This window comes from Oncorhynchus mykiss, chromosome 15 (genome assembly GCF_013265735.2).
Source record: "Oncorhynchus mykiss isolate Arlee chromosome 15, USDA_OmykA_1.1, whole genome shotgun sequence".
Taxonomy (NCBI): domain Eukaryota; kingdom Metazoa; phylum Chordata; class Actinopteri; order Salmoniformes; family Salmonidae; genus Oncorhynchus; species Oncorhynchus mykiss.
The window spans coordinates 19292186-19307565 of NC_048579.1; the positions used below are offsets into that span (position 1 = coordinate 19292186).

Sequence of the window (15380 nt, forward strand, 5' to 3'; positions counted from 1 at the left end):
ACATGGGGGAATATCATATCCGTTATGGTCTGCAATAGTGTTTTGTTTTATTGTGTCCGTTCGAATGTATGTTGTCTGTTTTAATTCATTGTTCTTTGGTTGCCAGGACAATGTGGGCGGAGGAGGCTGTGATGAGTGTAAGAAGGGATCCTTCGGCCTATCTGGTCCTAACCCGGACGGCTGCAGCCCCTGTTTCTGTTTCGGAGTCTCCTCAGACTGCGAGGAGCTCGGTGGGATGGTCCGTGTACCGGTGAGTAAAGTCTATCAAAACTCAACTTTGGGTCTGTTCAGTGAGGTAAACGTTATAGAAGGTTCAGATAGAAATGTATAATGTAGAACAGATATTCTGGTCTGTCGGATAGAAAAGTGAATCTTGTCAGCTCAATTCATTCTTTTTCTATATGCAACGTTCTGAACATTTCTGGTCCCTGAACACAGCCCAGGATTCCTGTTTTAGTCCCGCCCATCTGCTTCCTCTACAGATGGGTGGCTATGCTAACAGGATAGAGAAACCGTCCGTCATTGTCTGAAGGGGTTGAGCAGCCTTCACTCCTCCACCTCTATATGAAATTACGGCACATTTTTCAAACAAAATACTTGTTCTTTCTTTTCTCCGTTTGGGATGGTAATACCTCTGTTTGGTAAATACTCTTATATTTTTCAAATAACAAACATTAATATAACAACTTGGCTCAAAATCGTCTTCCCTGGCTTGTTTATAACCTTGTAGCCAATTAACCAACGGCATAAGTCAAATCTAAAGATTCATGCTTGGAGCCTGGTGTTTTTCCTGATAATGTGTCATGACCAGGAAGTTATCATCTACGAGTTATTTGGAAGTTCTAAGCTATTTGGTCAGGTCATCCAGGCGATGTCTCGGTCCCTGCTCACAGTAACTAGTCAGCTGTATTCTGTCTCTACTCTTCTCATCTGTGTCTGGATGAAGAAAAGTGTCTGTATCCTCATTATTCTTGAGTGAACTGAATGCTCCTAATTAGCTTCATTTTAATTGGGCACAATGAAGAGGAAATGAAATGCCCAGACAGATGCCTAAACAGGATGCCCATCTGTTGTGGGCCGGCTGCTTAGTGATGCCACGTACGGTGCCTGCTGCTCGCAGCCTGGTGTGCCCGCTGGGTGCCCGGCTCAAGGACGCACGTGCCCTGTGTACCATTTAGTGTGGGCACACGAAGGTGGCAGCCCCCCCCCCCCCCCCCCTCCCGGGCCACCCAGGCAGAGGAATCTGAAAGGACCCCAGATGTAGCTAGCTGGGTCTATTTATTTCCTGGTACTAATTAGTGATAAGAGATGGCACAGCTGAGCTGGCGGTAGACCTACTTGTGGGGGTGTGAGGAAAGAGAGTGGTTCTTCACTGATTGGGAAAAGTTAGCAATAAACTGAATGACACGATAGTGAGATTTCTTGATATGAAGAACTGTAGGAGAAGCAAATATGTGCGTCTGCATCTTTGTGTGTGTGTGTGTGTGTGTGTGTGTGTGTGTGTGTGTGTGTGTGTGTGTGTATGTGTGTGTGTGTGGGGGCATATGTGTGTGGGCATGTCTATGCACATGCTCATGCATTTGTGTATATTTACCATACAGATCACACTGGGGTCTGACCCAGAGCTGCTGCATGTGGTCAGTCAGCGTGACCCCCAGGGCAGTGTGGAAGGGGTCTACTACCAGGCCTCAGAGATGCTGCTGGACACCAGGGAGAAAGAAAACATCACACTGCCTGGACCCTACTACTGGAGGCTTCCCAAACACTACCAGGGAAATAAGGTGTGCATCTCAGACCTCTGTTACTTGTGTCTGTGAGAGAGCGATGCTGAATCATAAACATACACATCTTATTCTCTGGTTAGTTGTTGTCGTATGGAGGGAAGCTGTCCTACATGGTGGCGTTCTATGCTCTGGATGGGGCCGGCCTGGCCAACTACGAGCCTCAGGTCCTGATGAGGGGGGGTCATCTGGGAAAGAAGGTCATCTACATCGATATGCCTGCCCCTGACAACAGGGTCAAAACACGTCAGGACGTCCCACTGACGGAGGTAAGGAGGCCACCAGAAACAATACCTAAAGCTGGACTAGTTGGACTACCATGGGTTCAAACCCATTATGTCCTGCATGCTACAAGACTGTGTTATCCGGCTGAGCTAAAGCCTACAAATCCTACTAATGAATTAATACAATTAAATCTGCTTTGATTTCTCTTGATCAGCACAAGTGGAAGTATTTCAACTCTGTGTCAGAGAAAGCTGTGAGTCACTCCGATTTCTTGGCGGTCCTGAGCAACATCGAGTACATCACCATCAAGGCCTCGTATGGTACAGGGTTGCAGCAGAGCAGGTTAGTACACACACACACACGCACACACACATACATGCGCACACACACTTATTTTTGTGTCGACGCTGTAAAGCGACTATGATATCAATATTGTGTTTGTCTTTCACTAGAATCTCCAATATCACCATGGATACGGCCCTAGAGGCAGAGGAGGGGTCAGAGGGTCTGGAGGTGGCATGTCTGATAGAGACCTGCGAGTGTCCAGCTGGCTACGCTGGACTGTCCTGCCAGGTCAGACAGATTTTCACACCAAAAACAACACCATTTATTATGTACTACTACTTACTACTGTGTTTTGAGTCTATTATTTAACTTTGTCTCAGTCATCGGTGTGCGTTTGTGGTGTGTGTAGGAGTGTGCCCCCGGCTACTACCGCCAACCAGTGACTGATCTGAACCTGCGGGGGAAGAGACCCCTGATCCAGCCCTGCGTGCCCTGCCAGTGTAACAACCACAGCCAGGCCTGTGACCTGGACACGGGAGAATGTCTGGGCTGCCAGCACAACACAGCAGGCGAGCACTGTAACGTGTGCGGCTCTGGGTACTATGGGAACGTGAAAGGCTCCGTCAGTGACTGCTCTCTGTGTGCCTGCCCCCTCAAAGAGAACAGGTACCTGTCTCACTCTCCCCCTGTCAGTCGCATGTTCTGATGAGTGACATGTTGAATTTGGATAATATCTCATTCCATTGAAGAGATAGTCCAACTACTGATTTCACACTAGCACATATTCAATCTCATAAGATTTTTTTATTATCTTAGAATGCTGAAGCTACTTGGCAATATTCTAGTTCAAGGGGGATTTAGTGAATGGGTATCCTCTGGTAATACAGACCTTTTCCCAGCAGGGGGCAGTGAGGAGATATAGTTATGTGTATAGCACTGTTTGACAGTTTGTGTGTGTGTTGTGGTTTAGCTTCAGTCCTACCTGTGCAATGGAGGGAGTGATGGGAGACTTCCGCTGTAACGCCTGCAAGCCTGGTTATGAGGGACGCTACTGTGAGAGGTAAGAGAGAGTACTACACAGCTACTGTGAGAGGTAAGAGAGAGTACTATTCAGCTACTGTGGAGGTAAGAGAGAGTACTACACAGCTACTGTGGAGGTAAGAGAGAGTACTACACAGCTACTGTGGGGGTAAGAGAGAGTACTACACAGCTACTGTGAGAGGTAAGAGAGAGTACTATTCAGCTACTGTGGGGGTAAGAGAGAGTACTACACAGCTACTGTGGAGGTAAGAGAGAGTACTATTCAGCTACTGTGAGAGGTAAGATAGAGTACTATTCAGCTACTGTGGAGGTAAGAGAGAGTACTACACAGCTACTGTGGAGGTAAGAGAGAGTACTACACAGCTACTGTGGAGGTAAGAGAGAGTACTACACAGCTACTGTGAGAGGTAAGATAGAGTACTATTCAGCTACTGTGGAGGTAAGAGAGAGTACTACACAGCTACTGTGGAGGTAAGAGAGAGTACTACACAGCTACTGTGGAGGTAAGAGAGAGTACTACACAGCTACTGTGGGGGTAAGAGAGAGTACTATTCAGCTACTGTGGGGGTAAGAGAGAGTACTACACAGCTACTGTGGGGGTAAGAGAGAGCACTATTCAGCTACTGTGGAGGTAAGAGAGAGTACTACACAGCTACTGTGGAGGTAAGAGAGAGTACTACACAGCTACTGTGGAGGTAAGAGAGAGTACTACACAGCTACTGTGGAGGTAAGAGAGAGTACTATTCAGCTACTGTGGAGGTAAGAGAGAGTACTATTCAGCTACTGTGGGGGTAAGAAAGAGTACTACACAGCTACTGTGTGACTTGTTGGATCAAAGTTAGTGTCTCTGCCACTAGAAGCCATCGCTACACCTCAGACTGAGACAACCGTTATATTTTCATTTTCTATTACCTTATTTCTCCCTCTCACTGTTTATTTGCCATCCCCCCGCCTCTCTCTCCCCCCTCCCTTTCTCAGGTGTTCAGTGGGTTACTATGGGAACCCGTCTGGTCCAGGAGGGAAGTGTGAGGTGTGTCAGTGTAGTACTGCAGGTTCTCTCCATCTGGTGTGTGACTCTCTGAAGGGCCAGTGTGAATGTAAGGCCGGGGTCAGGGGACATTTGTGTGACCAGTGCGAGGCGAGACACGTCCTGGACGGGGACCAGTGTGTCTGTGAGTACCAACCCCCCCCCCCCCCCCCCCCCCCCCCCCCACACACACACACACACACACACACACACACACACACACACACATACACACGTTAAATACTTTATTTGAATCCACTAATCAAATTTACAAAAAAAGGATGCCTGTATGCATGGTACTCAAGGGTACATAAAGCACCTCCTTCTCCAAACAGCTAGGCGACCCATGACAGCTGAAACAGAGCAGAGCTTAGCCAATTGCTTTGCCCTAGTTTTTATCAGGCCCGCAATCTGGAGGCCACCCACTGCAAGCCTGTGTACGTGGCCGAGACCACAAACAACAACATCTGGTGTATTTAACACACAGGAAAACACATCAACATCAAACCAGCTTCCTCTTACACAAGAATGTTTATGTATGTGTGCTGTTGTTGAGACGACTTGTCTCACCTTGCTGGCTATCAGGTCAACAAGGCGGTCATGTCTAGCAATGTACACATCCTCATATGAACAGCAGCCATTCACAACATGGGCAATGGACTCCATTACATTTGACTTATGTAGAATACAAAATGGGTTCATGGTTTGAAGCGTACCAGAGTGCTAGATTATATTTTGTTGGTAGAACTTGCAGCCTGACCTTAATAGTAAAGATGAGAATGTCCTCGCCAACGGAAGCATTCTGGTACATGGAATGGGAGACAGAGTGGTCAGCACAGTCCAGTGTTGCAGTAGATGCATCCGTCTGAAACCAAGGAGTGTCGTCCTGGATGTAGGATGAGATGTTCCATCATGGGTGACAGAAGCCTCCACAACAACACCACAATCTGCCACAACTGTATCAGAGGCAGTCGCTGGCTCAGTTTCCATATCAGTCCATGTCCACCTGAGCTCCACTCCAGTCGGGTTGCACAGGTCATTGAGGTCCGGCCAGGCTGACCAGACACCAACGCAGCCCGAGTGTCCAGTTTTCCACTGGCCTTCCTACTGAAGCCCAGGAAGTTGTCCTCCGTGTCCCTGGTATGTGGAACCTTCCGCCTCTTTAGGTCCCGAAGGAGGGAAGCTCTGGCTAACTCCTTAACTGTCACATCGTCACAGTTGAGCATGTTCAACAGGTGAGTCAGTCTGGTAGCAGTGTAAATCCACTCAATATTCAGGACACCTAAACCCTCCTCTCTTTGACTCAGGAAGACGTCACATGTGGCGTGTGTGTTGAACCATAGCCACTTTGTCATCACTTGAACAGTTCTGTTATTAATTTTCCTCAGAACCTTCTGTGGAAGAGGCACTTTCACAAGCAAATCTTTACCAGGGCCACCTGTCTCACAGCTTCTAGATTCATGACCACGGGCAGAAGGGAAATGTCAATTATATCAAGACTGGTTGAATACACACGGACGAGCTCCTCCACTTGTTCCCCCACACTCGCCAGCAACATTAAACTCATGTCCAAAATAACTACTGTTGAAGTGGGAAGTTTACATACACCTTAGCCAAATACATTTCAAATCAGTTTTTCACAATTCCTGACATTTAATCCTAGTAAAAATTCCCTGTCTTAGGTCAGTTAGGATCACCACTTTATTTTAAGAATGTGAAATGTCAGAATAATAGTAGAGAGAATGATTTATTTCAGCTTTTATTTCTTTCATCACATTCCCAGTGGGTCAGAAGTTTACATACACTCAATTAGTATTTGGTAGCATTGCCTTTAAACTTTGTAACTTGGGTCAAATGTTTTGGGTAGCCTTCCACAAGCTTCCCACAATAAGTTGGGTGAATTTTGGCCCATTCCTCCTGACAGAGCTGGTGTAACTGAGTCAAGTTTGTGTAGGCCTCCTTGCTCGCACACGCTCTTTCAGTTCTGCCCACAAATTGTCTATAGGATTGCGGTCAGGGCGTTGTGATGGCCACTCCAATACCTTGACTTTTTTTTCTTAAGCCATTTTGCCACAATTTTGGAAGTATGCTTGGGGTCATTGTCCATTTGGAAGACCCAAGCTTTAACTTCCTGGCTGATGTCTTGAGATGTTGCTTCAATATATCCACATAATTTTCTTTCCTCGTGATACATCTATTTTGTGAAGTGCACCAGTCCCTCCTGCAGCAAAGCACCCCCACAACATGATGTTGCCACCCCCGTGCTTCACGGTTGTGATGGTGTTCTTCGGCTTGCAAGCCTCCCGTTTCCTCCAAACATAACAATGGTCATTATGGCCAAACAGTTCTAGTTTTGTTTCATCAGACCAGAGGATATTTTTCCAAAAAGTACAATCTTTGTCTCCATGTGCAGTTTTTAATGGTGGTTTTGGAGAAGTGGCTTCTTCCTTGCTGAGCGGCCTTTCAGCTTATGTCGATATAGGACTCGTTTTACTGTGGATATAGATACTTTTGTACCCGTTTCCTCCAGCATCTTCACAAGGTCCTTTGCTGTTGTTCTGGGATTGATTTGCCCTTTTCGCACCAAAATACGTTCATCTCTAGGAGACAGAACACGTTTCCTTCCTGAGCGGTATGACGGCTGCATGGTCCCATGGTGTTTATACTTGCGTACTGTTGTTTGTAGTGATGAACGTGGTACCTTCAGGCGTTTGGAAATTTCTCCCAAGGATGAACCAGACTTGCGGAGGTCTACTATTTATTTTCTGAGGTCTTGGCTGATTTCTTTAGATTTTCCCATGATGTCAAGCAAAGAGACACTGAGTTTGAAGGTAGGCCTTGAAATACATTCACAGGTACACCTCCAATTGACTCAAATGATGTCAATTAGCCTATCAGAAGCTTCTAAAGCCATTACATAATTTTCTGGAATTTTCCAAGCTGTTTAAAGGCACAGTCAACTTAGTGTATGTAAACTTCTGACCCACTGGAATTGTGATACAGTGAATTATAAGTTAAATAATCTGTCTGTAAACAATTGTTGGAAGAATTACTTGTGTCATGCACAAAGTAGATGTCCTAACCAATTTACCAAAACTATAGTTTGTTAACAAGAAATTTGTGGAGTGGTTGAAAAACGAGTTTTAATGACTCCAACCTAAGTGTATGTGAACTTCCCACTTCAACTGTATATGTTTCGTGACAAGAGTAGACTTTGATTGGTGTATTCATTAGTGTAAATGTTGGGGGCATATCAGTTTTATACTTGTACCAGCGGTTACCTCTGCTGCGTCTTTCATACACACACACACACACACACACACACACACACACACACACACACACACACACACACACACACACACACACACACACACACACACACACACACACACACACACACACACACACACACACACACACACCTGCAGTAATGTCCTAATTGACATCTGATATCCTGAACTTCTTCCTCTCCCTCCCTCCCTCTCCCCTCAGCATGTGATGATGAGTGTACGGGGGTCCTCCTGGATGACCTGGATGCATTAGAGAGCTCCTTCCTGTCTGTCAACCTGACCGGGGTCATCCTGTCCCCCTACAGCACACTGGTCAGCCTGGAGAACGACACACAAGAGGTCAAGGTAAAAGAGGGCTCATGTTATACCTCTCTGTCTAGGAGGTCAGGAAGTCACCTTTTGAACCCCCTGTCTTAAGTTCAGAAGTACTCAATACACATTCAATGTCTCTCCTAGAATCTGATGTCTTGGGAAAGTAGCCCAGCATATCACCTGAACAGGGTGGAGGAGGACTTGACAAATCTCACCCAGGACATAGACGGACTGCTACGGCAGGCTACAGGGCTGTCTGCTGATGGAGAGGAAGTGGCTCAGTCCACAGAGAACAGCGTTACCCAGGGGGCCAAGTTTCTGGAGTACATCATCACCATTCACACTGCCATACAAGGTACAGCAAATAGTAACCGCACAACATGCATTGCTATGTTTTTATATTCCATCTTAGGTTTCCATAGGAAATGTGTAACTTCAAAGTATGCCCATTTAGTGAACAATTTAATGTTTTGTGATATTGAACAATATTTGTGATATCTCCTGGTTGAGTAAAAGTTAAATATTTTTGTTCATAAGACAAATGGTTATCATCAAAGCCCCTCCCTCTCTGTGATTGACAGTCCTGGCGGAGGAAGCTGCCGGTCTGAACAGGACAGAAAACGTGGAGAAGGACGAGGCTAACAGCACACGTCTATGGGAGCAGGTGGCGGCCATGTTGGAAACCATCAAATTAGTCAACCTATCCCAGGCCAATGCCAGCGTCTCTACAGAACTCAGGTCAGTTAATGTTAGTAATACTGTTTCTAGTCATACTGGGGTGATTGACTATAGGCCTACTGTGTAACACTGTTATGAGCTGTAATGGTGTTTAGTAAAGCTGTATTAAAGTTTAGTTACTACACTATAGTACATTAATACTATGGTGTATTGATGTACTCACCGTGGACTGGAAGAAATCTTTTCCTTTAACAAGTCCGATGAGAAGTATATACTGCTTTCACTGGAACAGGCTCAGATCCCTGTAATTTGCTTGAAGAAAAGACTCAGGAAAAGGGGCCGCAGATCGGGTTGCCTTTCGAGAATACGTAGGCGAGTGAGTACTCCCACTGCCATCCGTTCTTCTTGCTAACGTGCAATCAATGGAAAATAAAATTGATGACCTACGATTAAGATTATCCTACCAACAGGACATTAAAAACTGTAATATCTTATGTTTCACCGAGACGAGGCTGAACGAAGAAACGGATAATATTGAGCTGGCGGGATTTTCCATGCACCGGCAGAACAGAGAAGCTACGTCTGGTAAGACGAGGGGTGGAGGTGTGTGTCTTGTTGTCAATAACAGCTGGGGCGCGATCTCTAATATTAAAGAAATCTCGAGGTATTGCTCGCCTGAGGTAGAGTACCTTATGTTAAGCTGTAGACAACACTATCTACCAATAGAGTTCTCATCTATATTATTCGTAGCCGTCTATTTACCACCACAGCACGAAGCTGGCACTAAGACCGCTCTCAACCAACTCTATAAGGCCATAATCAAAGAAGAAAATGCTCACCCAGAAGCGCCGCTCCTAGTGGCCGGGGACTTTAATGCAGGCAAACTTAAATCAGTTTTATCACATTTTTACCAGCATGTCACATGTGCAACCAGAGGGAAAAAAAAATCTTAGACCACCTTTACTCCACACACAGAGATGCATACCAAGCTCTACCCCACCCTCCGTTTGGCAAATCTGACCATAATTCTATCCTCCTTTTTCATTTATCCATTATTTTACCAGGTAAGTTGACTGAGAACACATTCTCATTTACAGCAACAACCTGGGGAATAGTTACAGGGGAGAGGAGGGGGATGAATGAGCCAATTGTAAACTGGGATTATTAGGTGACCGTGATGGTTTGAGGGCTCGATTGGGAATTTAGCCAGGACACTGGGGTTAACACCCCTACTCTTACGAAGTCCCAAAAGCCATGGGATCTTTAATGACCTCAGAGAGTCAGGACACCCGTTTAACGTCCCATCCGAAAGACGGCACCCTACACAGGCACCCTACACCAAACACTGCCCTGGGGCATTGGGATATTGTTTTTAGACCAGAGGAAAGAGTGCCTCCTACTGGCCCTCCAACACCACTTCCAGCAGCATCTAGTCTCCCATCCAGAGACTGACCAGATGATACACTACAGGACGTTTTTGCTAGCACAGACTGGAATATGTTCCGGGATTCATCCAATGGCATTGAGGAGTACACCACCTCAGTCATCGGCTTCATCAATAAGTGCATAGACGACGTCATCCCCACAGTGACCGTACGTACATATCCCAACCAGAAGCCATGGATTACAGGCAACATCCGCATCGAGCTAAAGGCTAGAGCTGCCACTTTCAATGAGCGGGAGACTAATCCGGACGCTTATAAGAAATCCCGCTATGCCATCAGACGAACCATCAAACAAGCAAAGCGTCAATACAGGATTAAGATTGAATCCTACTACACCGGCTCTGATGCTCGTCGGATGTGGCAGGGCTTGAAAACTATTACAGACTACAAAGGGAAACCCAGACTCGAGCTGCTACCAGACAAGCTAAATACTTTTTTTGCTCGCTTCGAGGCAAGCAACACTGAAGCATGCACGAGAGCACCAGCTGTTCCGGATGACTGTGTGATAACGTTCTCCGTCGCCAATGTGAACAAAACCTTTAAACAGGTCAACATTCACAAAGCCAGTGGGCCAGACGGATTACCAGGACGTGTACTCAAAGCATGCGCTGACCAACTGTCAAGTGTCTTCACTGACATTTTCAACTTCTCCCTGATCAAGTCTGTAATCCCTGTGCCCAAGGAAGCGAAGATAATCTGCCTAAATGATTATCGCCCCGTAGCACTCACGTCAGTAGCCATGAAGTACTTTGAAAGGCTGGTCATGGCTCACATCAACAGCATCCTCCCAGACACACTAGACCCACTCCAATTTGCATACCGCCCCAACAAATCCACAGATGTCACAATCTCAATCACACTCCACACTTTCCTTTCCCACCTGGACAAAAGAAACACCTATGTGAGAATGCTATTCATTGACTACAGCTCAGCGTTCAACCCCATAGAGCCCACAAAGCTCATCACTAAGCTCAGGACTCTGGGACTAAACACCTGGATCCTAGACTTCCTGACGGGCCGCCCCCAGGTGGTAAGAGTAGGCAACAACACGTCTGCCACGCTGATCCTTAACACTGGGGACCGTCAGGGGTGTATACTTAGTCCCCTCCTATACTCCCTGTTCACCCACGACTGCGTCGCCAAACACGACTCCAACACCATCATTAAGTTTGCTGATGACACAACAGTGGTAGGCCTGATCACCAACAACGATGAGACGTTCTATAGGGTGGAGGTCAGAGAACTGGCAGTGTGGTGCCAGGACAACAACCTCTCCCTCAATGTCAGCAAGACTAAGGAGCTGAACGTGGACTACAGGAAAAGGCGGGCTGAACAGGCCCCCATCTACATCGACAGGGCTGTAGTGAAGCGGGTCGAGAGTTTCAAGTTCCTTGGTGTCTATATCACCAACGAACTATCATGGTTCAAACATACAATGACAGTCGTGAAGAGGGCACGACAAAAACTTTTCCCCTTAGGAGACTGAAAAGATAAGTCCCCCAGATCCTGGCAACTGCTCGGCATCTGACCTTAAGGCACTACAGAGGGTAATGTGTACGGCCCAGTACATCACCGGTGCCAAGCTTCCTGCCATCCAGGACCTAAATAATAGGCAGTGTCAGAGGAAAGTTTTCTCTGCTACTGCACGGCAAGTGGTACCGGAGCACCAAGTCTAGGACCAAAAGGCTCCTCATAAGCTTCTACCCCCAAGCCATAAGACTGCTGAACAGTTAATACAATCGCGACCGGACTATTTACATTGACCTCTTGAACACAGCTACTACTAGCTATTTGTTTGTTACCTATGCATAGTCACTTCTCCCCCACCTACATGTACAGATTACCTCAACTATCCTGTATACAGGTGCCCCCTGTATATAGCCTCGTTATTGTTATTCTTATTGTGTTACTTTTCATTATTACTTTTTATTTTAGTCTACTTGGTAAATATTTTCTTCTTCTTGAACTGCGCTCTTGGTTAAGGGCTTGTAAGTAAGTCTTTCACGAATACACTTCTTGTATTCGGCGCATGTGGCAAATAACGTTTGATTTGATTTTTTGATTTGATTTGGTGAAGCGTGATTCATCACTCCAGAGAACGCGTTTCCACTCCTCCAGAGTCCAATGGCGGCAAGCTTGACACCACTCCAGCCGACGCTTGGCATTGCGCATGGTGATCTTAGGTTTGTGTGCGGCTGCTCGGCCATCAAAACCCATTTCAAACGCTCCCGACTCCACTTTGTCCATGACAGCCAACAGAGGCTCATCATAAGACATCCCTTCTTACATGTGTCTCTTAGGGTCAATCTTCAATGAGTTTAAGTTTTATTTTCGTAATAAAACGTTGCTTCCAGAGCCCGTTTGGAACTCGGTAGAGAACAGATGATTTTTACACGCTACAAACTTCAGCACTCGGCGGTCCTGTTCTGTGAGCTTGTGTGGCCTACCACTTTGCGGCTGAGCTGTTGTTGCTCCTTCACAATAACAGCACTTACAGTTGACCGGGGCAGCTCTAGCAGGGCAGAAATTTGACAAACTGACTTGTTGGAAAGTTAGCATCCTATGACGGTGCCATGTTGAAAGTCACTGAGATATTCAGTATGGGCCATTCTCCTGGCAATGTTTGTCTATGGTGATTGCATGGCTGTGTGCTCAATTTTATACACCTGTCAACAACAGGTGTGGCTGAAATAGCTGAATCCACTCATTTGAAGAGGTGTCAACATACACTGCATGCCCCCCTCCCTTTTGTACACTGCTGCTACTCAATGTTTCTTATCTATGCATAGTCACTTCACCCCTACTGACAGTACTTGTACAAGTTACCTCAACTAACCTGTACTCTCGCACACTGACTCGGTACCGGTACCCCCTGTATATAGCCTCGTTATTGTTATTGTGTTGCTTTTTATGATTATTTTTTACTTAAGTCTATTTGGTAAATACTTTCTTAACTCTTCTTGAACTGCACTGTTGGTTAAGGGCTTGTAAGTAAGCATTTCACGGTAAGGTCTACAATTGTTGTATTCGGCGCATGTGACAAATACAATTTGATTTGATTTTGATTTGATTAATTCATTTTGAAGTGACTAATCCACCTGTACCACAGTGCTACCGAGGCTCTCCTCCAGAGGGTGCTGGAGGACCTTCTGGAGCCCCAGGGGGCGATAGAGTCCCAGACCCTCAACATCTCTAACACCCTGACTGAACACCACCAACAGCTAGAGGATGCCCATGCCCTACTGATGACTGCCAGGGAGAACAACAACCACACACGAACCCTGCTGGGGAGCATCTACACCAACCTGCCAGAGTACCAGGTGAGTACACTTACTATAATCACTGTACTCACACTTACTATATTAACTGTATTCAGTACTCAAATATTAATTTGTTCCTTGTGCTGTTGGACTACTAAATGCAAAGTAAATTGTATCAGAATATGTACTTATCTATCTAGTGCAGTTGGGACAGTGGTCAGTTGTGAGTGAATATATTAATGTCCTCTATGTTGTTAGTGTATGCATCATGATGGACTGAGTGGTTTAAATGTGCCTGATATGAGAATGTGTGTATATGTGTATCCTGGATGGACAAAGTTTTATTCTATTACATGTATTCTATTATATTCGACTATAATCTGTACTCAGTATTCACACTTACTATATACTCACTATACTCAAGTACTTTAACGTAACATAAATAACATGTAGTCGAGTTTGCCAATATTGTTGATCTGTGCCAAATCATATCAGGTCACTTTTATTCAAATGTATGAATATACACGTACAATGTAGTCAAATGTACTTTGCGAAGTGATTTGGACTTTTGGTCATCTTCAAACATCGTAACTGTAGAAGGTCTATACATTTCTCCTGTAGTTGTATTTAGACTGTGTTGTCTCTGTGTGCGTAGGGTCTGAAGCAGAATGTGAGCCGGCTGAACCAGACAGCAGAAACCCAACTAGAGGAGACTCAGGACATCCTGGCTGATGCTGTCAATCTAGCAGAGGACATGAGCAACGTCACCTCTGTAAGTCACACCATAACACCACATTACCATCATATCCATATCAAACAAAGGGGATATACTGTATAACTGCAATAAAGTAGCATCCCCCTATTGTGTGAATGTGTTGATTTAAACTTTATTTAAGCAGGAGGTCACTTTACATAAAAACAAAATGTTCTATGTTTTAAAAAGACTGTATTGCTAGTAGTCTGTGTTTTAAAAAGACTGTATTGCTAGTAGTCTGTGTTTTAAAAAGACTGTATTGCTAGTAGTCTGTGTTTTAAAAAGACTGTATTGCTAGTAGAGTCTGTGTTTTAAAAAGACTGTATTGCTAGTAGAGTCTGTGTTTTAAAAAGACTGTATTGCTAGTAGAGTCTGTGTTTTAAAAAGACTGTATTGCTAGTAGAGTCTGTGTTTTAAAAAGACTGTATCGCTAGTAGAGTCTGTGTTTTAAAAAGACTGTATTGCTAGTAGAGTCTGTGTTTTAAAAAGACTGTATCGCTAGTAGAGTCTGTGTTTTAAAAATACTGTATTGCTAGTAGAGTCTGTGTTTTAAAAAGACTGTATCGCTAGTAGAGTCTGTGTTTTAAAAAGACTGTATTGCTAGTAGAGTCTGTGTTTTAAAAAGACTGTATTGCTAGTAGAGTCTGTGTTTTAAAAAGACTGTATTGCTAGTAGAGTCTGTGTTTTAAAAAGACTGTATCGCTAGTAGAGTCTGTGTTTTAAAAAGACTGTATTGCTAGTAGAGTCTGTGTTTTAAAAATACTTTATTGCTAGTAGAGTCTGTGTTTTAAAAAGACTGTATTGCTAGTAGAGTCTGTGTTTTAAAAAGACTGTATTGCTAGTAGTCTGTGTTTTAAAAAGACTGTATTGCTAGTAGTCTGTGTTTTAAAAAGACTGTATTGCTAGTAGTATGTGTTTTAAAAAGACTGTATTGCTAGTAGTCTGTGTTTTAAAAAGACTGTATTGCTAGTAGTCTGTGTTTTAAAAAGACTGTATTGCTAGTAGTCTGTGTTTTAAAAAGACTGTATTGCTAGTAGAGTCTGTGTTTTAAAAAGACTGTATTGCTAGTAGATTCTGTGTTTTAAAAAGACTGTATTGCTAGTAGAGTCTGTGTTTTAAAAAGACTGTATTGCTAGTAGAGTCTGTGTTTTAAAAAGACTGTATTGCTAGTAGTCTGTGTTTTAAAAAGACTGTATTGCTAGTAGAGTCTGTGTTTTAAAAAGACTGTATTGCTAGTAGAGTCTGTGTTTTAAAAAGACTGTATTGCTAGTAGAGTCTG

The 15380-nt window shown here is 44.6% G+C and overlaps 1 protein-coding gene and 1 non-coding gene across 2 annotated transcripts in view; both read left to right on the forward strand.

The window, feature by feature from the left end:
- The window catches only part of lama1 (laminin, alpha 1), a 67492-nt gene that overhangs the window by 37546 nt on the left and 14566 nt on the right, over positions 1-15380 (forward strand). The window contains exons 23-35 of the mRNA XM_036943995.1: positions 107-250; positions 1602-1781; positions 1865-2050; positions 2221-2348; positions 2459-2579; positions 2701-2957; positions 3262-3351; positions 4311-4504; positions 7855-7997; positions 8109-8319; positions 8546-8702; positions 13197-13407; positions 14003-14119. Coding sequence (XP_036799890.1) covers positions 107-250; positions 1602-1781; positions 1865-2050; positions 2221-2348; positions 2459-2579; positions 2701-2957; positions 3262-3351; positions 4311-4504; positions 7855-7997; positions 8109-8319; positions 8546-8702; positions 13197-13407; positions 14003-14119 — 2139 coding nt within the window. The remainder of the gene's footprint in view (positions 1-106; positions 251-1601; positions 1782-1864; positions 2051-2220; positions 2349-2458; positions 2580-2700; positions 2958-3261; positions 3352-4310; positions 4505-7854; positions 7998-8108; positions 8320-8545; positions 8703-13196; positions 13408-14002; positions 14120-15380) is intronic.
- Positions 445-587, forward strand: LOC118938968. Its single transcript, XR_005036362.1, has one exon. It is a non-coding gene; the product is annotated as a small nucleolar RNA SNORA29 (small nucleolar RNA).